At 42.9% G+C, this 24,931-nt stretch overlaps 1 protein-coding gene across 19 annotated transcripts in view; it reads right to left on the bottom strand.

The window, feature by feature from the left end:
- mbnl1 (muscleblind-like splicing regulator 1) overlaps nt 1-24,931 on the bottom strand; it is a 331,023-nt gene that overhangs the window by 13,954 nt on the left and 292,138 nt on the right. For 7 of the 19 annotated variants that reach the window (XM_068042703.1, XM_068042701.1, XM_068042698.1 and 4 more), the window contains 5 exons: nt 14,033-14,290; nt 13,211-13,264; nt 12,116-12,269; nt 4,606-4,641; nt 1,379-1,473 (listed from right to left, as the gene is read on the bottom strand). In XM_068042703.1, coding sequence (XP_067898804.1) covers nt 1,379-1,473; nt 4,606-4,641; nt 12,116-12,269; nt 13,211-13,264; nt 14,033-14,290 — 597 coding nt within the window. The remainder of the gene's footprint in view (nt 1-1,378; nt 1,474-4,605; nt 4,642-12,115; nt 12,270-13,210; nt 13,265-14,032; nt 14,291-24,931) is intronic. The other 12 variants (XM_068042712.1, XM_068042710.1, XM_068042706.1 and 9 more) reach the window with 7 other exon arrangements.

Genomic DNA, 24,931 nt, shown 5'->3' with positions numbered 1-24,931 from the left:
ATCCTGTGTATTTCTGCACATTTAAAATTAAATGGGTGGAAAAAGGGCTGGTGTTTTGGGATTTTTTCGCACAAAAGGCAATCCCGGCTGTGATATCTCCGGACTACTCAACTGCGTCAAAGTTTCGGGTTTTTTTCTATCCTTTACCTTACGGTTCCATTGTTGGCTGCTGGGAGGCTCCATCATGTCACCATTTGTCATGTGACAGTGACATGTGACTAGGCATGAGTATCGGTAGGCTGTCGACCATGTTGGGCCTCAAGGCCTGATCTTCTCTATACTCAGTGAGGTAGATTTTAAACCCCAACCATCCCCTTGCCCAACAAGTAGACTGTGGTTGGGGGTTGGAGGAGTTTAAGAGATTGGGAGTGGGTGGGTGTTGAGTTGTGTTCCCAATGTTTTCCTGCCCACCCTATGCCCTTGACCAGCTTTACTTACTTTGATGGTGAGGTCATCGATGCTGCAACGTCACTTTAACGCTTGGTGTTGGGAGGTTTGCACGGGACCTACTCAACAGCCAGTAGACGGACATCAGGCCAAACACTCGCCACACGGGCAGATGATCCGATATTGCCCTTTTTACACAACTGCCAAAGGTCAAAATTGCCCCCGATACGTTAAGTGTCATGCACAATGCACCACTCTGCTGCTAATATGCAGCAGTGTTTAATGTAACCTCACCCTTTAAGGCCACAAAATCTGTTATCTGTATGCGCCATTAAGAGATTAATTGCTGCGAATGAAATAACATAATGTAAGTCTAAAAAACGTTAATTTCCTGTGGAATCCAGGTGGGTAGGGAAGAGGAGTGCTGCCCCCACAACACACCACACCACAGCCTAGAATCCTGTAAGGAGTCATTGGACCTATCCTGTCCCCTGGACCTTGCCTCTCACCCTGATTGACTGTCCAGCGCTGATAAAGGGAAGAATCTCCAGCATCCTCGGGCTCCCAACCCAATTTTTGTTCCCACAACTCAGCCCCTGACGTGACACCTGGCAGGTTTCCAGCAGGATATGTCCTGGTTTATTTAAACTAGGCCTGGAAGTTAAAATGGCTCGCGTCTCAGGCACAGATCCCTGTAAAGGTGTTCCCTCGGATCTGGTGAAAAAAAAAATCCTCAGAAAGGAAAGAAAAATTCTAGCGATAAATTATATTTACTAAAGTTAGACCAGAACGCTAAGCAAAGGCTCCCGTCAAGTCCTTTCTTCCATCTGAAAAAAAATGGGCTGGACATTTTAATCTTGTGATACCATTGCAGTTCGACAACAGCAACAAAAAAAAAAACACAGAACCGCTTCCCAAACACTAACTTTAAAGGCATTCTTTGCAGCTTTGCTGTAGAAATACGAACAACTGAAGCTGTAAATGAACAAACCTGGTTGGCGGTGGCTGTAGCTGCAAAGGGAACACTTGTGGCGGATGTCGTTGCCGCGGATACGGCCGCAGGATTAGCACCGTGCATCATGGGTACTTTTTATTGGCGGGAAATCACAGAGGGTGACAGAGGAGAAGTATGTGGCAGAATGGGGGGAGGGGGAGGTGGGTGGCGGCAGAAGAAACCAGAGCAACACGCGGCGCGGAGTTAGCACAGCAATAAGCCACATGACGTCATCGCCGCAGGTGACATGTATTCGCAGAGCAGGAGAGAGGAAAGAGGGAAGGAGAAAATAAAGATGTGGGGCCAGGCAAGGAAGAGGAGAGAAGGAGGAGTGTTAGGGAGGGTTGAGTAAAGAAGGGGGTAGGTCAGAGGTAAGGAGGAGGGACAAAGAAAGTGAAAACGAGCAGCAAACAAAATGAATATTAAAAGAAAAGGGAGAAAAAGGGGAAAATGTTCATTAACAACAATTAGATAAATCAATGCAACAAGCTCATAAAAAATTAATATTACACACCTCTTAAAAAGAAATATCAATTAGGATTATAGTATATACTTTCAAAGCAGTTCAATCATCATGCTTTAATCTAAATGTTCTGTCAAACTCTTAATTAAGCCACAACAATCATTAAAAGAAATCCATAGTTATCCATTATTGCAAAGCGACATTTATAAACATTTTACTGCTTCATACTCATTAATAGGATAATTAAAAAATGCTAAATTATGCAACAAGAGCTTTAATAATTCTAAACTGACCTTAGCAGTGAGAAGCACAGTCCCTTCAAAGTCCATTCACTCTTAAATTGAACAGAACTGACTGGACAATTAGTTATTTCAATCCAATGGTCAATTTCAGAATTATCAGCTGAAGAGAACTGATTGACTGGGAGCAAGAGAATGTGGGGAGATTGTCAGGGATGTAGAAGTGGAGAGGGCAAAGAAATCCCATACAGTTTAAAAGGGCAGCACACAATGAAAGGGAAGGTTCTTTGTTGCCATCTATGCGTGAAATACAAATGTTGCAATTTCATCATACCTCTCTAAGTCTATAGTAAAGACATTCTGAATAAGCTTTGGGAAAATAAAAGTCGTCACACAAAGTTTTTCCCTTTCACAAGTCAGGGCTGCGTTTCCCAAGTGGAGTTTGGGTTCAGACTGACCCTGGAACGAGGGTGTGTCCAAAAATGCATCTAATGTTGACTGAGGCTGTTCAAAAATTTCATGTAAGGGAAAATGAGGCAGTCCAAAAATCGTCAGAGGGGGAGAAGAGGAGATTTTTTTTTGCAAAGCGAATTTTTAACGATCTGGAATGTACTGCCTGAAAGGGCGCTGGCAGTAGATTCAACGTTAATTTCAAAAGGGAATTGGATAAGTAATTGAAAAAGAAACATAGGGATAGAGCAAGGAAGTGGGACTAATTGGATAGCTCTTTCAAAGAGCCAGCACAGTTAGGATGGGCCAAATGGCCTCCTTATCTGTTGTAAGATCCTATGAACTACTCTATTGTGGAGCAGGAATTTTGTCTCTCTCTAACCTAGGGCACGTTAGACAATTATAGCACCCACTACTGTTACAGAATCACAAAACTGTTACAGCACAGAAGGAGGCCGTTTGGCCCATCGTGTCTGTACCAGCTCTCCAAATGAGCAATTCAACATTGCCATTCCCCCACCTTCTCCCCGTAACGCTGCACATTCTTCCTTTTCGGATAACAGTCTAATTCCTTTTTGAATACCTTGATTGTACCTACCTCCACATACACTCAGGCAGTGCACTCCAGACCCTAACCACTTGCTGCGTGAAAGTTTTTCCTCATGTCACTTTTGCTTCTTTTGCCAATTAGTTTAAATTTGGGCCCTTTCATTCTCAATCCTTTCACGAGTGGGAACAGTGTCTCCCTACCTACTCTGTCCAGACCCCTCATGGTTTTGAATACCTCTATCAAATCATCTCTCAGCCTTCTCTCCAAGGAAAACAGTTCCAACTTCTCCAATTTATTTTCATAACTGAAGTTCCTAATCTCTGAAACCATTCTTGTGAATCCTTCCTGTACTCTCTCCAATGCTTTTACATTTTTCTGAAAGTACGGCGCCCAGAACTGGAAGCAATACTCCAGCTGAGGCCGAACTACGGTCTTATACAAGTTCAACATAACCTCCTTGCTCTTGTACTCTATGTCCCTATTAATAAAGGATACTGTATGTCTGATTAACCGCTCTCTCAACCTATCCTGCCACCTTCAATGACTTATGTACATATATACCCAGGGCCCTCTGCTCCTGCACCCCCTTTAGAATTGTACCCTTTATCTTATATTGTCTCTCCATGTCCTTCCTACCAAAATGAATCACTTCACATTTCTCCACCTTGAACTTCATCTGCCACCTGTCTGCCCGTTCCACCAACCTGTCTATGTCTTGTTGAAGTTCTACACTATCCTCCTCACAGTTCACAATGCTTCCAAGTTTCATATCATCCGCAAATTTTGAAATTGTGATCTGTACACCAAGGTCTAGGTCATTAACATATATCAGGAAGAGCAAGGGTCCCAACACTGACCCCTGGGGAACCCCACTACAAACCTTCCTCCAGTCCAAAGAACATCCATTAATCACTACTGTCTGTTTCCTGTCAGCTAATTTTGTATCCATATTGCGACGGTCCCTTTTATTCCATGAGCTATAAGTTTGCTCACAGGTCTGTATGTAGCACTGTATCAAATGCCTTCTGGAAGTCTGTGTACACCATATCAACAGCATTGCCCTCATCAACCCTCTCTGCTACCTCTTCAAAAAACTCCAGTAAGTTAGTTAAACATGATTTTCCCTTGACAAATTTGTACTGGCTTTCCTTAATTAACCTGCATTTGTCCATGTGACTATTGATTTGGTCCCAAACTATTGTTTCCAGAAGTTTCCCCATCACCGAGGTTAAACTGACTGGCCTGTAGTCACAGGGCTTATCTTTACAACCTTTTCTGAACAAGGGTGTAACATCTGCAATTCTCCAGTCCTCTGGCACCACCCCCGAGGCTGAGAAAGACTAGAAAATTATGGCCAGTGCCTCCGTAATTACCACTCTCACTTCCCTCAGTATCCTTGGATACATCTCATCCGGTTACCTTGGCAGCAAAAGAATGTGCTGATCTCAGCGATGGACTTTGAAGGGCCTGTGGGTAAAAATTCTACAGGTACAGATAATCGAAAAACAAAGCTGGCACCTACCAACACTTGTAGCGGGTGTCATGCACAATATTGAGCCTGCCCATCATGCATTGCAACAGGAAGGTGGATTTGAAAGGGGAAAAGAATTAAAACAACCCATCACATGTGTAATTAGAAACCATTGTAACAAAGAGGAAAAAACTTGTTATTGAGGGAACAGAGGCTTGTGCTGTGTCAGCACAATCAAATCATACAATAGCCTGATCTACAAGAAAACAGTGTGCTTTGTGAGGGACACATATTTAAACATGTGTGCTGGTAGCTAACTTTGCTGTTCAAAATTGGTTTTGGTTCCCTTTGCACTGCCATTCACAAAACTATTTCACAAATCAGATTGCTTCCTCAACCCTTATTTCTGCATCATTTGTGTGTCAGCCATGTGAGAGTCAGGAGGGATGCACGGGTTCAAGTCCCACTCCAGAGACTTGAGCACATAATCCACGCTGACACTCCCAGGGCAGAACTGAGGGAATTCTGTATCAACCCTATTGAATCCTATTATGAGATGTTAAACCAAGGCAACGTCTGCCCTCTCAGGTGGATGTAAATGAACCCATGGCACTAGTTTGAAGAAAAGCAGAGGAGAGTCCCCCAGTGTCCTGGCCAATATCTAGCTCTCAAACAACATTACTAAAACAGATTAACTGGTCATTTATCTCATTGCTGCTGGTGGAACCTTGCTTTGTGCATAATTGGCTGCCACGTTTCCTACATTACAATGGAAACATTTTTTTAATGGTTTTCAGAAATGGATGCAGCATTGATTTTCCTTTAGAACACATTTATACTTTGTAACATGATGAAAATCGATGATGTTTATACGTTAAAAGTAAATTTATTTTCTGCCTTTTCTCTCTTTTGGCACTCCCCGTACCACACACTACTTGACGCAGTGAATAAGCTCCCAGACCAGTTGCCACTGCCATACAATTAGCTGACCACCACGCAAGAACTACCAATGGTGAACCTTTCAGCCATGGCCTTAATGACCTGCTCCTGAAAATTTCAATGAACGCCAGCCTTTCGGGGGAGAGAATTCCAGATTTATACCACCCTCTGTGTGAAACATAGTTCCTCCTGGTTTCATTTCTAACTGTTCTAGCTCTCATTGTTTGATTGTAGCCCCTTGTTGCAGTTTTTTTTTAAATCCATCCTACTGAATCCTTTTATCATTTAAAACACTTCAATTTGATCACTCCACAAACTTCCAAACTCCCAAACTCAAGGGAATACAAGCTCAGTTTCTGCAACCTGTCCTCATAATTTAAATCTTTAAGCCCCGTTATCATTCTGGTAAACCTACACTATACTCCCTCCAAGGTCAATATATCCATCCCGATGTGGGGTGCATAAAGAATTGATTGGTAGAACTCGTGCCTCTCAGTCAGGGGGTTGTGTTCCAAGCCCCACTCCAGGACTTGAGAATGTAATCTAGGCTGACACTGCAGTGCAGTACTGAGGGTGTGCCAGCTGTCAGAGGTGCTGTCTTTCAGATGAGACATTAAACTGAGGTGCCGTCTGCCTGCTCATGTGGACTTCAGAGTCCCTGTGGCTCAATGGAAAAAGAGCAGACAATTCTCCCAGTGGCCTGGGCACCATTTCTCCATCACTAGCAGCAAAAACAAATTATTTAGTCATTCATTCATTTGCTGTTTGTAGGACCTTGCTGCATACAATTGGTTGCTGTATTTGCCCACATTACTACAGTGACTGCTCTTCAAAAGTACTTCATTGGCTGTAAAGCACTTTAGGATATCATGCGTGTATGGTAAGGTGCTATATAAATGCAAGTTGCTTCCTAATAATGGCCCACTCCTCTTTAATTCAGCTTCTCACACCATCAAGCTCAGTAAATGCCATTTAAACGCAGCAGAGATACATAAGTTATAAGTTTTGTCCCGGGAAACATTTATCCCTCAATCAACATCATTAAAACAGATTAACTGGTCATTATCCCATTGCTGTTTGTGGGAACTTGCTGTGTGCAAATTGGCTGCTGCATTTCCTACATTATAACAGTGACTTATTTCAAAAGTACCTCATTGGCTATAAATCGCTTTGAGATGTCCCGTGTGAAAGGTGCTATATAAATATAACTTCTTTCTTTAATATAAGTATCCTTTTGAATTTTAAAAGATGTTGATAGTGGGCCTTCCCTTTAAATCCCGAATCATGCTAACACAGTGATGGCAGTGAAAAGGTTCCTATAGCAGGTCTGGTTCATTGTAGTAACTTTTCAGAAGTGCATTCAATTCAATAGAGTTTGAAGGAGGGTGGGGGGGGGGGAGGCAGCAGAATGGAATAGGGCTGTAACAGCCAATTCCTTAAAAATACAACTGCATAACATTTAAATGATTTACAGTAAATGGGAATGGAGAACAACCAACAGAGCACTGTTCATACCAGCACACATAATAGCCTTGAGCGAAATGTGAAGCAAATGGAACGTAAAGCAGCAGTGATAATATTATCAGCTCAGTTGCACTAACTCGCAAACATTTGTGACTGAATGCTGTAGGTCCCTTTATTGGAAGAATATTTCCGGCATCCTCCAAAATGACACTCCCCTTTTTTGTCAATTGCACTCAAAAGGTTCATTACAATTGTTGCAGAGGACTCCTTTATAATGCAATAAGCAAAAGAAAATGGTTAAGGTTAGTAACTTTGTTATTTATGGAGAGGTACGCACAGAGACCCACAGCAAACAGCTTTATAAGTACAGACTCTGAATAAAGATACAGTGACAAAACATTAAACCAACGACGGAAGGAAATAGGAGAATAGGGCAGCGCATCCCAATAATTATAACTGGGACCAGTGAACAACTGACTTGTTTCCTCTGTAATTAGTCAAACCTTTGCACTGTAGATTAACCCTATCATGGTCCTTTATTTCTAGAAGTGCCAGCTGCTGTCACCTATTTTGCTAGACATTTGTTACATCCAGGAAGCAAGTAGTACAATAGGCTAGAGACTGGCCTTTCACTTTGGAAACTTTGGGCTCAAATCTAGCCCAAACTGATGGGCACAGCAGTTTTACAGTATGACAGGAGGCTGTTCAGTTCACTGTATGTGTGCTGGCTCTTTAGCAGAGCGATCTATAAATCTCATCCCACTGCACTGCTCTCCCCCAATAACCTTCCTCAGCTTCAAGTGTTAAACAACCATATAACCATAAGACAAAAATCACCACTGGCTTTGTCCTATGTGAATTGAGGTCGGGAAGTCTGAAGCCAGTTCCAAGTGGGCCTACATCACTAATTGGCAATGTCACTCAGCCAGGCCTAAGAATGATTGGTTTGGGAAATGGGAAGTGGCACACTGGTACAGTGCAGAGTGGTCTTCCAAGGTTAAAGCTGATGTGTATTGTTGGGAAGAATAAACGGAGTCTTATTCAGCATCTATGCTACACTTAACATGGCGATGATTGATGTCACCGGGTGTCAGGGAACATGTCCAGGCACCAGTATAACATATCCCTCACCAATAACAACCAGCCTTGGCTCAGTGGATAGCCTCATTAGTCAGAAAGTTGTGGGTTCAACTCCTACTTCAGCAGCCTGAGCAGATAATGCAGTCTAACACTTCAGTGCCGTACAGAGGGTGCACTGCACTGTCAAAGGTCTTTCAGATGAGACATTAAACTGAGGCCCTGTCTGCCTTTTCAGGGGAATCTAAAAGACTCCTAAATTTTGAACAGAACAGGGGAGTTCTCCCTGGTGTCCTCATCAATATTTATCACTAAAACAGATGATCTGATCATTATCTCATTGCTGTTTGTGGGAGCTTGCTGTGCATAAATTGACTGTCATGTTACCTATATTATAATAGTGACTTCAATTCGAAAGTATTTCATTGGCTGTAAAGCACTTTGGGATGTTCTGATGTTGTGGCGGGTGCTATATAAATACAGGTCTTTCTCTAATTCACACTACATAGTACATCAGAACAGAGAAGGGTTCCTACTTCCAACTGCTATCCCATGAGCAACCCCCACCCCCCCCCAACACCCTCCAACTAACCCCTTCTGGAAAATAAGGTCAGTCTTGGGTGAGGACCAGGGTCAGTCTTGGCTGTGTTGCCCCCTAGGGTTGAACTGCCTGCAGACGCTCACTGCATGAGCACACACACGACGAACACTCGCTTGTGTGAGGTTGGTACCCTTTCACCTCAACACCCAACATGGGAAAGCCTGCTATTGCTCCAAAAACCAGCTTCCAAAGCAAAATTATACCCCCCATTTCCTCTTCAGCAAGAGAAATGCTAAGGTGAATCATTAAGCATTGATTCAACTGCTTTCTCTCCTTCACTGTCCTTTTCAAGTAGATATCAGCAGAGTAATCAATGCTTACTGAATCACCTGCGCTTTTCTCACTTAAAAGTGGGACTTTACCACAAAGTCCCAGATAAATCTATATAAACGTTACCAGGATTGCCGCTATGATGCAAGATGCCTGACCTCTATCTGTCCTTTTCTATGCTTCACGAGCTGAGCTTAACAAAGCGAGGTGTGTAAATGCTTGTCCTAATTGATACCAGGGCTAAAAGGGTTAATTTATAAACCAGGTTGCACAGACTCAGCTTATGTTCCCTCTTGTATAGAAGGTTAAGGGGTGATCAAATTGAGGTGATTAAGATGATTAAAGGATTTGATAAGATAGGTCGAGAGAAACGATTTCCTCTGCTTGGGGAGAGTCCAAAACAAGGTGGGATAACCTTAAAATTAGAGCCAGGCTGTTCAGGGGTGAAATGACTCTGTTAGTATTTGTACCTGTGCCAGCTCCTTTGACAGAAATGTTAAGCTGGTTGAAATAAGTGTGCATGTCCCTGCTCAAGCTCCGCATAAAGATATTCTGTAAAGATATATGTGGCCCACAGTCCACACAGCACAATTCCAAAGCCTGAGCTCCAATCATACATAGTTTGTACTGCAGATTCACTAAATGCCGCAAGCTCATTCTTACAGCCAGCAGAGGGAGCAAGATTTTATCTCATTGCTCCAGTTTAGATTCAAACCCAGCTTTCAAAGCAGTATTCTCCTTCACTCCACAACACCCAGTCCTTTAACGCTTTCTTTTAAATGACTTTCCTCTCCTCCTCTCCTAAAGGTGCTGACTTAAATCGCATCACTGCCATTAGCATCCCTGCAGTACCTCATCCCAAGTGGTCAATTGCCATGGGTTAAGTTAAAAGAGAGAAATACAGACAGATGATGGCTACAGAAAATAGAGATAACAACAGTGCTATCGTAAGAGGGAGAAAGAGAGAGCGGACAGTAAGAAAAAACAGATAGTGAGCGAGGAAGAGAGTAAAACAACAGAAAATAGCAGACTTATAAAAACAGAGAATTGGTTAAGAGAGGTTTTGAAGGATGAGAATTAAAAAAAAGATTGCATTTAGAAAAGGATTTTCAAAATTGAATTCAATAAAGCCCATATTTAAAATCTCATTGAACAGAAGTGGATTTAGTATATCACTTAAAAAATAATACAATCATGCAGCTTCAATTGAAATTTTACCCATTAAGCGTTAACACTCTCAAAAATAGTTGGGTACTAATGGACCAGTCTCCTGCACGTATCAGATGTACGTACTTACAGATCTCTACAACTACCATTCATCAGTGAATTAAGATCAGGGTCAGGGAGCTGGTGTTCTCTGTCATTATGCCAACCTCTTTCATGCTTGCATTTTGCTTTTGCAAGGCAGGTTTGTATGACAAAGTCTCCAGCCCATCTCATCTCATCCTTCCAGAATACCAAATCCACATCTCCCCATTGCACCAGCTAGCTGTTTCTCAAATAAATCCTGCCTTGACCACCTCTCATGGTAACCAGTTTCCACTGGTAATCATTCTCAGTGCAAAGAGATACTTCTTGACATCAGCCCTGGACTTGTCCCTTACTATTCTGACCTATGTATCTGTAAGTACTGATCCAACTTTACATTCTCTATCCTGTTATATACCTCTATACAGTTCCCTCACTGTGGGGGCTGGGAGGGGGGAGGGTGGTGCAATTTGAACTATAGGCCATAGTGTAAATTGGGCACTATTGATTCAGCTGCCCATTATAAAGCTCTCCTGGATTTTCATGAGAATGGGGAGAGTTGTATAATGGGGAACTGATCCAACAGTGCAAGTTTTACACGATTGCCCAAAATCAAAATTACCCCCACAGACTTTCCTTTCATTTGATTTTATCCTTTTCTGTTTTGTCCTATTATTTTGTTGCTTTGCTCACTAAACTCTTAAACAAGTGGTAGAGGAAGACAGTTTAGTGTGGTATTCCTAATGGAAAAATGAGCAATGACCAAGCTTCACCTTTGCCCCTATATTCAGTTACATGCTCTCCCAACTTAGTGAAAATCAGCTGAACTGATTCCATGAAGACCAGTAATAAGTAGCAGACACCGTGGGTGTCTGGAGGGGGTTTCTCCTGCTCATGCTACTCTTCTTTAGTGGATGACTTCAGAATCCAGAGAAGGTGGAGGAAGATGGCACATGCACCCACTGCCTTAACCCCATGCACAGGGAGATGCACATGTAAACTAAGACAGTGGTACTTTGCCATCAGCATGAGTGGGGGCTGCAGCAGTTATCATTGCTGGGCATGCTTGCTTTGGCTTCACTGCACGATTCATGATGCCATCAACTGCATTTAGGGAGCAATTTTAACCTGACCCACTCGTTGTGGAACTGAAAGGATTGGGTGTAATGTTGGTTTTACACCCTGCCTGATTTCCCTCTACTTTGAAGTCAATGTGCAGGTGTAAATCCAACGTTCCACCTAATCTTGTTGAGGTTTCCTGCCCGGCGAGTTTGGCTAAAATTATCCCCGATGTTGTTCCTTTGGAAACTGTGGAACGTCTTGCATCCCTCTGTCCTTCCATCCTATTAAAATACACAGGGGTTGAATTTCATCCAGCCTGCTATCACTGCAGCAGAAGATGTACAGAAATCTCCTGGAAATGATGTTTCATGGATCTTTCACTGAAATGAAAAAGAAACCACCTTTCCCACCTCCTCGCACCCATAGCAAGAGGCTTTTGAAGTCAAGTTGGCCTCACCTGAGCACTTCCCCTTATTTTACCCTGGTTTCTCTCCTGCTCTCTTCAGCCCTGATGGTGTCCTTCAATCTTGTAGCTTTGCTCTTGATCTTTAGTTTCTTTAAGATAGTCAAAAGTGGCTTGCCATTTCCCCACCTCTGATATTACAATGCCATTTCAATGCCCATCCCCATTGAATGGGTTATGGAGGAAGTCCCTGCACTGAGCTTTCGGTGCTTTCTCCTATTTCCTTAAGTCACTTGAAGTTAGGAAACAACAGCTTTATTTTTTCCAATCTTGTGATCAACCATCAAAAAAAAGGTACCCAGCAAATCAAATTATTTAGAACAGAATTATTGGATTGCTATTGTTAGTATGTTTTTCTTTTTACAAAGCACCAGAAAATCACATATTTTCCCTTCCTGCCACTCAAGTGTCAAGCACAAGAGGCTTCCTCGCCTTACCTGGTGGGATGAAGGCCGTTTGTTGATGTAGCTGCATGTTTGCAAGGGCCTGTTGGTATTGGAAAACACCAGTGTTAAAGACGGTCGTGGCACCATTGGCTTTTTCTAGTGCAGGTCTCTTTGGTAATGGGGGGAGGACACCAGGAGGAAGACCCTGGAAATAACAGGTGAAGTAAGAGAAGTAGAGTAAAAAAAAACATAGGATGAGGAAACAAAAGCAGAAAGAAAACAACACACAATCAGTACGGGTGCAAAAATACGAGGCGGCCATTTTTACAATTCTAACCATCTAGCAAGCAAGCAACAAGAGTACTACCTGTGACAAGACAGAAACAATATGTACAGCAAGCATTATTCCATAATTAAAAAAAAAAATCAACAGGAAAATTAAAACAAAAATAACTACATTGTATGTTACTACATGTTACACATCACAAAACTTACAATAAGAGAGGCTTAATATACAAAGGCAGAAAGCTGCACTGCTAGCTCCATGACGTTCAACATTAAAGGCAATGTTAACTATAATCTTTAAGAGCGATTAATAAAAGGAATATCTACAAAATAAAATGATAAGCCCACACTTTTCCCCCAAAATAAAAACTTGACATGCAACTCATGCAGGTACCTAAACACTGAGTAACGAACATTTACATGTTACGACTTTAAACCAAAAAAAAGCCATGCCAACCAGATAAGTACAGAATTATTATGAATACATAAATTTAACATCCCCCAATGTTACGTCGGAGGGGCAATCCACAGGTGATGAACTGAGTGTGGTGTTTCAGTTAACACTATGGTTGCTTTGTCAGTTGCATTTTTTTGGACAATTTAATCGCAAATTGCCTGAGCTTCATTTTGCCACTTGGAAAATTTGAGAGAATGAGGTGTTTTTGTGTTCAAGGTTTATTTCTCTTTGAACTGCTCAAAGCAGATGATGCCACAGTCAATTTATCACCACTCTTTATTGTTTACAACAGAAAAAAAAAGTACTAATACTGATTTTTTTTTCCCTTAAATAAATGTTTTAAGTTATAACTTGTAACCCTAATAAAGCTACATGCCAAGCTAAAAGGTGAAAGGTCATAGTACCAGGTCAAAGGTTGCCTCGAGGGGTCGCTTCAGTGATTTGACAGCCGACTGAGTCTTAATTAGCAGGCAGCGAGCACATGATGGCAATGGGCCAATGGGGTTCAAGCGCATTAACATAAACAGCAAGCAGAGGTGCATCATGGGGGCAGCAGTGCATTGTGGGTAGGTGAGGAAAAAAACAAATAAAAAAAACAAATCATCGGAATGCCATATACAACAAATAACAAGACTAGGCATGCACAATAAAGGCACTACTGAGTAGTTATTGTGAGGCTAAGGACTTTTACCACATATATCATCAAGTTAATTACAAGAACAATGTCCTATCCAGCCAAGGCAGAGTTGTCCCCCTGTGTCCTTTGCCTCTCCTGCTCTGGGCATCACTATAGGCTCGAACACAGCACCAGGTTTCCCCATCACGTTAATCATACCAATGTACATTTATAGCTATCACTTAAGGTTTTACTGCGGGCTAGTATAAATTTTATACTTATATATTTTTGTCTATAACACAGTGAGAGAAATGCACAAATATAGCCTTAGGCAAAGGAACTGGTGACCAAGTTAAAAGCAGGCATTAGCCATCACTCATTAATATTATTGCCTTTACCAATTCTTTCACTTAACGACAAAAGGGAGAGCGCAAACAATAATTTTAAAAGGTGCAGCACAAAACATGGTTACAAATCATATTGCCCAACTGCTTATTTCTCACTGCACTAACTCACGGAAAAACATAAACACCGCGCTAAAATTATTAATGGCTCCTTTACATCCCCTGCCGGCCACTTAGACTTGGTTAGAATCACGCTTGCCACTCACCATGGCGGCTGCAGTGGCAGCGGCCTGGGCAGCCGCTGCCTGATTCACTTGATGCTGCGCAGCCTTTATCTTGGCCTGCAGGTGGGCAGGGGGGTGGAAGTACTTGCACTTTTCCCGGGAGCAGCGGCCCTTGATGTAATCCATGCACACAGTGACCGTGTTGTCGTTGGTGTCCACCATCGCGATGTCCGCCGGGTGAGCAAAGCGGCAGTCGTTCTCGCCCCTGGTACAGTTTCCACGTTGGAACTCCCTACACACCTGCAGCAAAGAAGTCTAAGCTTACGATTTCATGGTCACTCCAGCATCAGTCAAAGGTCTAAGGGCCCTATATAAAGTGCAACATAACAGACTTACAAGCATGATGCAAGAACCTAGAGGTTATAATTTATCAGGAAAGACTGAACAGGCTCGGGACCTTTTCTCCAGAAAGAGAAGGCTGACAGTGGCCTGATCGAGGTTCCAAAATTACGAAGGGGTTCGATAGGGTAGACGTAGAGTCGCTGTTTCTGCTTGTGAGGAAGTCCAAAACTAAGGTAACATAAATATAAGGTAGTAATAATGAAATTTGGAGAAACGTTCTCACTCAGCATGTGGTCAGAATGTGAAACTCGCTACCACATGGATTCCTTCAGATGAATAATACTGGCGCATTTAAAGTGAGGATAGATAAACACACGAGGAAGAAGCAATAGAAGGTTATGTTGATGGGGTGAGATGAAGTCGGGTGGGAGGAGGCTCGTGTGCAGCATAAGCACTGGCATAGACTACTTGGGCTGAATGGCCTGTTTCTATGCTGTAAATGCGATGTAATTCTATGTAACACAATCCAGGCAAACAAATTACATTGCAAGGTTTAAAACTGGGAGCATTTGATGACTATATCTGAAGTCCATGGAATTGAAGGCAAATTATTGAGCTGGTTAGGAAATTGGCTGAGTGGCAGGAGACAAAGAGTAAAGACAATAGGCAGGTACTCAAATTGGCATAATGTCTAACGGCATCCCATAGGGATGTGTGTTGGGGCCTCAACTATTCACCGTGTTTATTAATGACTTTGATGATGGGATAGAAAGATACATATCCAAGTTTGCCAAGTTGACACAAAGATAGGTGGCATTGAAAACAGTGTTGATGGAAGCATGAAATTACAAAGAGTTATTAATAGATTCTGTGAATGGGCAAAACTGTGACAAGTGGATTTCATTATAGGTAAGTGTGAGGTCATCCACTTTGTATCTAAAAAGGAAAGATCAGAGTACTTTCTAAATGCTGGAAACAGCGGCGGTCCAAAGAGGCCTGGGCGTAAACCTGGATGTCCATTTATCTATGTTGTTAAAATGTCATGGACAAGTACAGAAAATATATTTACTGGGGGCATGCTTTTAAATAGCACAAGTGTGTGTCTGTGTGTTGGGTCTAGGAAATGATGAAACCCCCAGCGAATTAAACAATCTGATAATGACTAAATATTATAAAAGCAGTGTTTTTTTGTTATAAAATGCACAATTTGACGATTTGTAAGTTCTTTTCAGGATAAGACATTTCACAAATATGCACTATTCTACAAGGTCTAAAACCATTTGCAAAGTTTTCTTCTGGCCAAATATGGGAAATTGTATTATATATTACAAAACCCTCCCTCTGTTTTTTCTCTTTCTCCAGTTCCTTCTCTCTATCTTGCTCTCACAAGAAAGCACAAAATGTATAAAGGCCACACAGCTTTCCATAGACCATCTGGAGTCTACCATGTCAAAGCTATCCAACTGACAATCACCTGACCCAAGATTTGTCAAACGTTCTCTCTTTCATCTTAACATAAAAGTCTCCGTTTTGTTCTTTTCAGGCCCTTCTTTGCCCTGGCTCTGTACTGGCTTAAACACTGAACTCTTTCAGTTCTGATGAAAGATCTTCAACCTGACATACTAACTCTGTCCTGCTGAGCATTTTCTGTTTTTATTTCAGATTTCTAGTATAACTTTGGTTACTCTCAATAGCATTACATCTTCATTGTGCAGGAGATATTTGATTGTCTCTAACTGTACTTCTCATAATCTTCCAGTCTTAATCAAGTGTTTAATTATTGTTTGTACAGTACTAAATGCTAGTTTCTGCCATTCCATGTTTTAACTAACCTCCATGTGGTATAATACGGCTGAGAAACAGATTACCCACTATCTCCAATCTCGTTATAATTGAGTCCTCACAATTCAAGTTAAACGACCTGCTTATACTGTTAACGGTGCCTGCTGTCCTATCAACACTTGGTTGATGCTTCCTCTCCATACTCTCTTCTCCAGTGAAACAGTGGGCAAAAGAAATTGTATATGAGTAAGAAGCTCCAATTGAAGAGCTAGGTCCTGCACTGGGTGACAGGTAGAATCACCTCCATTTATGGTGTAATCTCTTCCATATTAGAAGAGAAGCTTCATCTGTCTCTCTCCACCAACTTTTTGAGTCCAATGTAATTTCCATTCTGTCTCCCTAAACTTCTCCACTTCTCTCTCTCTCTCCTCCTTTAAGATGCTCCTTAACTCCCAACCACCCACCCCCCCTTCCCCCCCACCCATTTGACCAATCTTTTAGTCATCTCCCCTAATATCTCCTTATGTGGCTGAGTGTCAAATTCTGTTTGATAACATGCACATTAAGCAATTTGGGAGGTTTTATTACCTTAAAGGCACTAAATAAATGTAAGATGCTTTTGCTGGAGCTAGTTTCCTGATTTTGTACATAATGCGTGCAAATCAATAATCAGTCTTTCTGCTTCGTAGCAATAAAATCGCTTTCTTACAACCGCAAAATATGAATTCTCTTTATATTTATAGTGTAAATATGATGGACTTTGTAAAATGCTGACAAAATTGACTTTGTAAGTTCTTAGGGTTAAACTACATTCCTCTCTTTTAGATGAGACATTAAACCAAGGCCCGAATTGCCCTCTCAGGTGAACGTGAAAGATCCCATGGCACTATTTTGAAGAAGAGCAGAGGAGTTCTCCCCAGTGTCCTGGCCAATATTTATCCCTCAATCAACAGTACTAAACCATATTATCTGGAAGTTATCTCATTGCGGTTTGTGGGACCTTGTGTGTAAAATGGCTGCGGAATTTCCTTCCGTACAACACTGACTACACTTCAAAAGTACTTCTTGGGCTGTAAAGTGTTTTGGGACATCCTGAGGTCATGAAATCTTTCTTTGACTGCTGAAGGCTTCAGGACAGTGGCCTGAGTTATCTGCTCCTCTGTCTAAAACTGCCAACATGCACCAAGATTTTCTGGGTTTAGGTAAGTGGGGTTTGTATCTATGGGAGCAGGGTTTGTCGTTTAGATTACACAACTAGAAACTTAACCTGCGAGATCTCTCAGATTGGAGGCTCAGCATGCAGATGGATTTCTCAAGTGTCAAGACAACCAGTAAACAAAAATAAAAAGGTCCTTTTCTATTTCAATGTTTCTCTCCCCCACCCCTCTCACTGCCTTACCATTCCCAAAGATGGGACTCCTGAAATACAGTGAAACAGTTTGTTTTTCTTTGAATCAAATGAGCCTTCGCGGGCAGCTAATTGCTGCACCTTTACGAGTTATCAGGACTTCAGTTGAGATAAAAACCTCCAGTGGATAGGCTATTCCATTGTGTATTTTATACAGCACACCAGTGTCTTTTCTGCAAATCTTCCTAATGTTTGCTGCAAATCAGGCAATCTTAATCAGACTATTAGGAGAACTGCATCTGGCCTCATTGCCAGAAACCCATAATACGAGCGTATGCAAGTGTGCATAAACATGAGAAAAACACAGCCTATCGAAACAGGATAGATTTCCGTCGTCTGTTAGCACATGATTTCAACCTGTTAGACTCTCGACTATTTCTTGCAGCAGCCTTTAATCTCTGCTATTTGAACATTCCTGGTGAGTCAGCAGGACATTAGCTTTCAGAATGGCGCCTTATACCTGAGGCAGTAGCTAGCGTGCCGAGGGCCTGCGGGAAGCTGTCTTTCATTTTATGTACTAGCCCAACTCATTACCCAAGACCCTGAAGTGGTTGTTGTCTTTGAGTCAGACTATCAGCCCACTGTGACAAGGCTGAGCTAGGTTTTCTGTCTCACAATGCAGCTCTTTACCACAATTACAATTCACTACAAAGTGCAGTGATGGCCGCACCCCTGCTTCAACAGACTCTGTTATCTTTTGACACTAAGCAAACAGAAGTCAGGTTCACTGACCTGGACTCCACCCAATATTGTCTAGGCAAAGCAATTTGGGCTGATAAGAACCCTTCAGCCCATTCGACTTTATCCTTCAGAAAACCCAACTGACCTGCTTCCAGTACAGTATCTAACTGGTTCTTAAGTGCGTTCATTGTGCAGCTTCAACCACCCACTTGACAATCTGTTCTCACTGTCGAACACTGTGCAAAAAAACCCCACTAACAGGTAACATCTGTCCTTCAGATTCCTGAACCTTCCTCTCCTCGTCCTCCTGTCTCCATGGAGCTGAAAGTCTATTTCCATTTGGCACAATGCTCCAGGATCGTATTGCTTTAAAGTATTACTTCCAATCTTAGTCTGTGCTGACTTAGGATCTCGATCAGTGTAAAGAATATTCAGTGTCCATCAGCCAGGCTGATTGTTCCTGAATCACTAACCAGCGACCCTGGCTGCGTGCGTGTATGTGTGTGTGCGTCAGTGATAATGCATCAGTTATCCTTCATACATCTCTTCCAATTTCTCTAATTTCCCAGTTTGTCTGTGTGCAATGAAATGTTGGATGAAGGCAGCATCGGGATCACCTATGATGCTCTTCGCAGCTGAGTGACATGAGGAGCCATCATTTCAGGAGACTATCTTTGACCTTTGCCTTTTCCTCATTTACATGCTGCCCCTTGGCGACATTGGATCAGCTTCCACATTGACACTGATGAGACCAAGCTCGATCTCTTTATCAACTCTCTTGACCCCTTCCCCCGATTGCTTCTGTGTTATCAGTCTACTTGCCCAATATCTAGTCTTGGATGAGCTGAATCTTCTTCCAGCTAAACACTGGGAAGAGCAAAGTCATTGTCTTAAGCCTCACCACAAACTCTGGATGTTCTAACCAACTCCATCTCCTTCCTTGCCACTTCCTCAGGCTGAACCAGAGTCTACACAATCTCTGCATCCTATCTGACCCAGAGAGGAGCTTCCCTCCCCATATCTTCTTCCATCTTTGTAACATCGCTTGCTTCCACCCCTACCTTATCTTATCTGTCACTCTCAATAACTGAACTATTCCAATGCTCTCCCTTTTCACACGCCACTCTCCATACACTTCAGTTCACCCAAAGCTCTAGTGCCTATTTTTTTTTTTATTCGTTCCTGGGATGTGAGCTTTTTGCCCAGACCTAATTGCCCTTGAGAAGGTGGTGGTGAGCTGCCTTCTTGAACCACTGCAGTCCATGTGGGGTAGGTACACCCACAATGCTGTTAGGAAGGGAGTTCCAGGATTTTGACCCAGCGACAGTGAAGGAACGGCAATATAGTTCCAAGTCAGGATGGTGTGTGACTTGGAGGGGAACTTGCAGGTGTTCCCATGCATTTTCTGCCCTTGTCCTTCTAGGTGGTAGAGATTGTGGATTTGGGAGGTGCTGTCGAAGGAGTCTTGGCAAGTCGGTCCTCTCCTGTACCAAGTCCAACTTACCCATCACCCCTGTGCTCACGGATCTACATTGACTCCCAGGCCCCAATGCCTCAAATTTAAATTTTCACCTTTGTATTTAAATACCTCCATGGTACTACTACTCCAGAACGCTATCCCCTCCAGTGCTACAGCACTCACTTCCTGAATTCTCAGTTCTTTTGACACCGGGCTCTTGCGCATTAACCATTTCTTTGTCATGCCATTAGAGGATGCGCCTTCAGTCAACTGACCCACGCTGTGGAGTTTGTTTCCTAACCCCTTACAGTCTCGCTACCTCCCTCTCCTCATTTTACACCCAACCCCTCTGTTAAAACCTATTTCAGTTACCAGGCTTTTGGTTACACCTCGTTATATCCTTCTCATTCCTCAGTGTTAACATCCCTTTCTTTGATAAGCACAACATTTCCTCATTTTCTACACTCATAAGAGTGTAGGCATGTAATAGTACGTACTTGCTTTTCCTAACATTAACATATTTAGCACCTTTTCACCTACCTCTCAACACCTCTGCTTTGCCTGCAGCATTATGGTAGAAAAAAAGTTAAAAAAATAAATAAAGTCAGTTGAAATGTGGAAGCTGTATAAATGCCAAATGCCTGATGAAAGTTTTAAAGGCGGAGTATTGGTGCAGGGAAGTACTAACATTTTGTCAAGGGCCACAATTTCAAGGGGTGTCTGGCTTCAAGGAACTCTCAATGATTCTGCACCTAGGATTATGAGAATGTGCAACTTCACCCACAATTTCCAAATAGTGAGCTTCTCCTGTCAAACCATATCACTTGTGTTGCCTATTGACTAGGCCACGAGAAGAGAAATAAATTAACAACAAGGCTCATTTAATTCAGGTCTTTTTTTAGATCCTGCATGGATGTTGTCTGCTGACAGCAACTGCTGGTCTTCTGTTACAGGACAGCACAAGGAGGAGGTGAAATGGCTCTGAATCCAAACAGTCCACCACTGCAGAATGGACAGTCATCCCTCAGGAATTTCTGACACTGCAGTCACCTCTCAAAGTCTTAATATACTGAATGTACCATTCAATGATGCAATACAGACAGATAGGGCAGGGTTTTCCCGCAGATTCTGGGACCCTGACGTCAGGATCAAATGCGGGTCCTGAGCCCACACTTGCCGGGAGCCAGACTGGTGAAGATATTTTCCCGGAGACGGCCTCCTAATTGGCCGTCTCCGCACTTGGCATCCAATTGAGGACAGCGGGCGGGCTCCCAAGTCTGGAGGGTCAAAAGGAGACCATCGAGCCATGAAAGATCAGCAGCCCCACTGTCAGAGATGGGTGCTGCTAAAGTATATAGGGAGGAACAAGGGTGCCTCCATTCCTGCTTGCCAGCCACAAATGGGGATATAAGAAGGGCCCAAAAGGGTTAGGGTTCGCGGACAGGAGGCGAAAAGCCCCCTACAGTAATGGGCACTGCTGCGACTGCGGTCGTTAATTAGGGCGGAGGCTTCCCCATTGCCTTTGGTTCTGGTGAGCCCCCTGGCCTGCCACTGCGAGGCCACATCTGTTGAGCTGGTGGCCTCTGCACATGGTGGTGGGCTGCTTCGCCACTTGCCAAATGCTGGTGACCTTGTAAAATTTTCCCTAATTGGGGACTTTGATTTTGAGATACAGCACTGAAACAGGCCCTTCGGCCCACCGAGTCTGTGCCGACCATTAACCACCCATTTATACTAATCCTACACTAATCCCATATTTCTACCACATCCTCACCTGTCCCTATATTCCCCTACCACCTACCTATACTAGGGGCAATTTATAATGGCCAATTTACCTATCAACCTGCAAGTCTTTTGGCTGTGGGAGGAAACCGGAGCACTTATGCAAATTGGCTGCCTGCCTCCATGAAGCAGGCAGAAGATCCAGTTCCCCACCCACACACCCCTGGAAAAGTTCCCCGCCAGCGGGACTGTATCGGGGAGCTGTCTTCATATGGCTCCCCCCTATTTTCCCAACCTCCCCCCGCCTCATGCCCCCGACCCCCACCGTCTCCCAGCCAGCCATCATGGGGCCGGGAAAATTCTGCCCATTGTTTTCACACATTTAGAAGGTATTGAACAGTTATTTGCTAGAGAAAGGAATTGAGGGGGTTGACGAAACAGAGAAGTATGTGGGGTTTTGACCAACTAGATAATGAAGCAGTCCATGTCTGCATGCAGCAAGACCTGGACAACATCCAGGCTTGGGCTGATAAATGGTAAGAAACATTTGTGCCACACAAGTGCCAGGTAATGATTATTTCCAACAAGAGAGACTCTTACCATCTGCCTTCGACATTCAATTGCAGTACCATTATCAAATCCCCTACCATCAAGATCCTGGACGGTCACCACTGGCCAGCTGCAGCTACAAAATCTGGTCAAAGGCTGGGTATTGTGTAGCAGCTTCACTCCCCAACAACTATTCACCTCCTATAAGGCACAAATTCAGTCTCAATACTCCCAATAGTTTGCACTCGCCTGTATGAGTGCAGCTCAACACCATCCATCACACGACTACCATATGTACCCTCTACATGATGCACAACAACTCACCAAGGCTTCTTTGACAGGACTTCAAAAATACACGGCCTCTTCCAACTAGAATGACAAGGGCAGCAGACGTATGGGAACACCACCACCTGCAAGTTCCCATCCAAGCCACACACCGTCCTAACTTGTAACTATATCACCGTTCCTTCACTGTCGCAGGGTCAAAATCCTGGAACTCCCTTCCTAACAGCACTGTGGGTGTACCTGCACCCCTAGGATTGCAGTGGTTCAAGAAGGAAGCTCACCACCACCTTCTCAAGGGCAACTAATGATGGACAATAAATGCTTGACTTGCCAGTGACACCCACATTCTGTGAATGAATAAAAATGCAAGATATGTGCAGTGGTCTCTATGTTGTCGGGTTCTATTGTTAGTGTTCTTGTCCTTGAGTCAGACTGTTTTGGGTTCAAATCCCACTCATGGTTGTGAGTACATAACACTGAATTACATCAAGTCTACTGCACAGAAACGGGCCATTTGGCCCAACTACTCTATGCTGGTGTGTATGCTCCACACAAGCCTCCTCCTTCTTCATCTAACTGTATCAGCATAACCTTCTATTCCTTTCTCCCACATGTGTTTACTCATTGCATAAAGAAGTTTCTGCTGAATTTACTACTGAATTTATTAGTGACTATTTTATATTTATCATCCCTAATTTTTGAATCCCCCAAAAGTGGAAACATCTTTTCTTTGTTTACCCTGTCGGACCCCTTCATCATTTTAAAGAACTCTATTAAGTCACCTCTCAGTTCTGGCATCATCTTGGTAAATCTAGCTGACACTTCAGTGCAACACACCAGGAGCAGTGCCTGGTGGAGATGCCATCCTTCAGAACAGACAGCTGCCTGACAGCTCATCTGTCTCTTCTGGCGAAGAGTAAAGATCCCACGACACTAATTAAAGAAGTGCAGAGAATTCTACCACAGTTCTAGCCAACAGCTTCTCCTCAACCAACACACCAAAAACAGATTCACTGGTCACTTAGCTCCTTGGCATTTGTGGGTTCTTGCTGTCTGTACCTGAGACAAAGAGGCGGAGAACTTGCATCTAAATAGCATTTGTAACAACGTAAGGATGTCTAAAAGCACTTCACTGCCAATAAAATACTTTAGAAACGGAGTCACTGGTAGGAAACACGGCAGCCATTTTGCACACAGCAAGGTCCAACAAACAGCAATGTGATAACACCCAGATCATATGTTTTAGTGTTTTCACAAATAGTGGCCAGGACACCAGGTAGAACTCCCCTGCTCTTCTTCCAATAGTGTTATGGAACCTTTTATATCCACCTGAGAGGGTAAATGGAAACCTTGGTTTTATGTCTTATCCTAAAGACTGACTGTGCAGCACTCCCCCAGGACTGCGCTCATGCATCAGCGTAGATTTTGTGCTCAAATCTCTGGATTGGGATTTGAACCCACAACCGTCTAATTCACAGGCGAGAGTGCTATCACTATGTTATGCTGACACCAATATAAATGCAAGCCTTTCTTTTCAATCCCAGGCTCTCCTAGGTAGCTATGAGGATGTTCCAGCCTGTGATTATTTTGCCATTAACCCCTGTCAAATAAAACTATGCAATACCCTATGAACCACATCATAACAATTGACTGAGAGTGTCAAAATGCAGTGAAAGGAGAAATGCTTTCCATGCTATGTGGACAGGTTTGCAATCTCATACTCTCAATGGAGGGCATAATCCAGAGCTCCATCACTGTAGCCCTACCCTCCAACCCATTGTGGCTTCAACATTTCTGTCAATGTAATGCATATGCACAGAAGAGTATTGCACAGATTTAACAAATTCTTCCAGTTTAGGTACAGGTTTTTATTCCACAGGAAAAGCGAAGAAACGAGCACCATTTTAATTGATTGGCAAGTGAATACTTACATGGGTACTTAGAGGAGTATGGAGAAAACAACAGGAAAATGGGACTAGCACAGCTAAATCTGGTGACAGGGCCCATAAAAGCACACGAACAACACAGGAACAGAAGGAGGCCATTCAGCCCCTCATGAATGCTCTGCTATTCAATTAGATCATGGCTAATCTCTACCTCAAGTCCATTTACGTACTTTTGTTCCATAGTATTCCATACTACCCTTACTTTGGACTCCTTGTGAACTAAATGCCCTATGATTCTATAAATTCACATGCAGCTGAGCGGAATGGTAAGGCCAGCGATGCACACATCCCATGTGCTAATTAAAAGAAAAGCACTGCATCTTTGCAACATGCCCTATTTCACCCAAAAGATGTATTGGAGATTTAATTCTGTAGCTTGGACTTAGCTTGATTTAGCATCGTGGAAACATAGACTAACCAATTATTACTGCCATAAAGGATTAATTTATTTTTATTCTTTCATGGGACATGGGTGTTGCTTACAAGGCCAGCATTTGTTGCCCATCCCTAATTTCCCGTAACAATTGAATGCCTTGCTCGGCCATTTTAGAGGGCAGTTGAGAGTCAACCACATTGCTGTGGATCTGGAGTCACATGTAGGCCAGACCAGATAAGGATGGCAGATTTCCTTCCATAAAGGACATTCATGAACTAGATGCGTTTTTAGGAAAATCAACGATAGTTTCATGGCACCATTACTGAGACCAGCTTTCAATTTCAGATACTTAAAAATTAATTAATTGAATTTATTAACTGCATTTAAATTC

The sequence above is a fragment of the Heterodontus francisci genome, chromosome 11, assembly GCF_036365525.1.
Source record: "Heterodontus francisci isolate sHetFra1 chromosome 11, sHetFra1.hap1, whole genome shotgun sequence".
In the NCBI taxonomy this organism is placed as follows: Eukaryota; Metazoa; Chordata; class Chondrichthyes; order Heterodontiformes; family Heterodontidae; genus Heterodontus; species Heterodontus francisci.
Note: the sequence above shows the minus strand (reverse complement) of the source record. Positions and strands in the feature narration are given on the sequence as shown.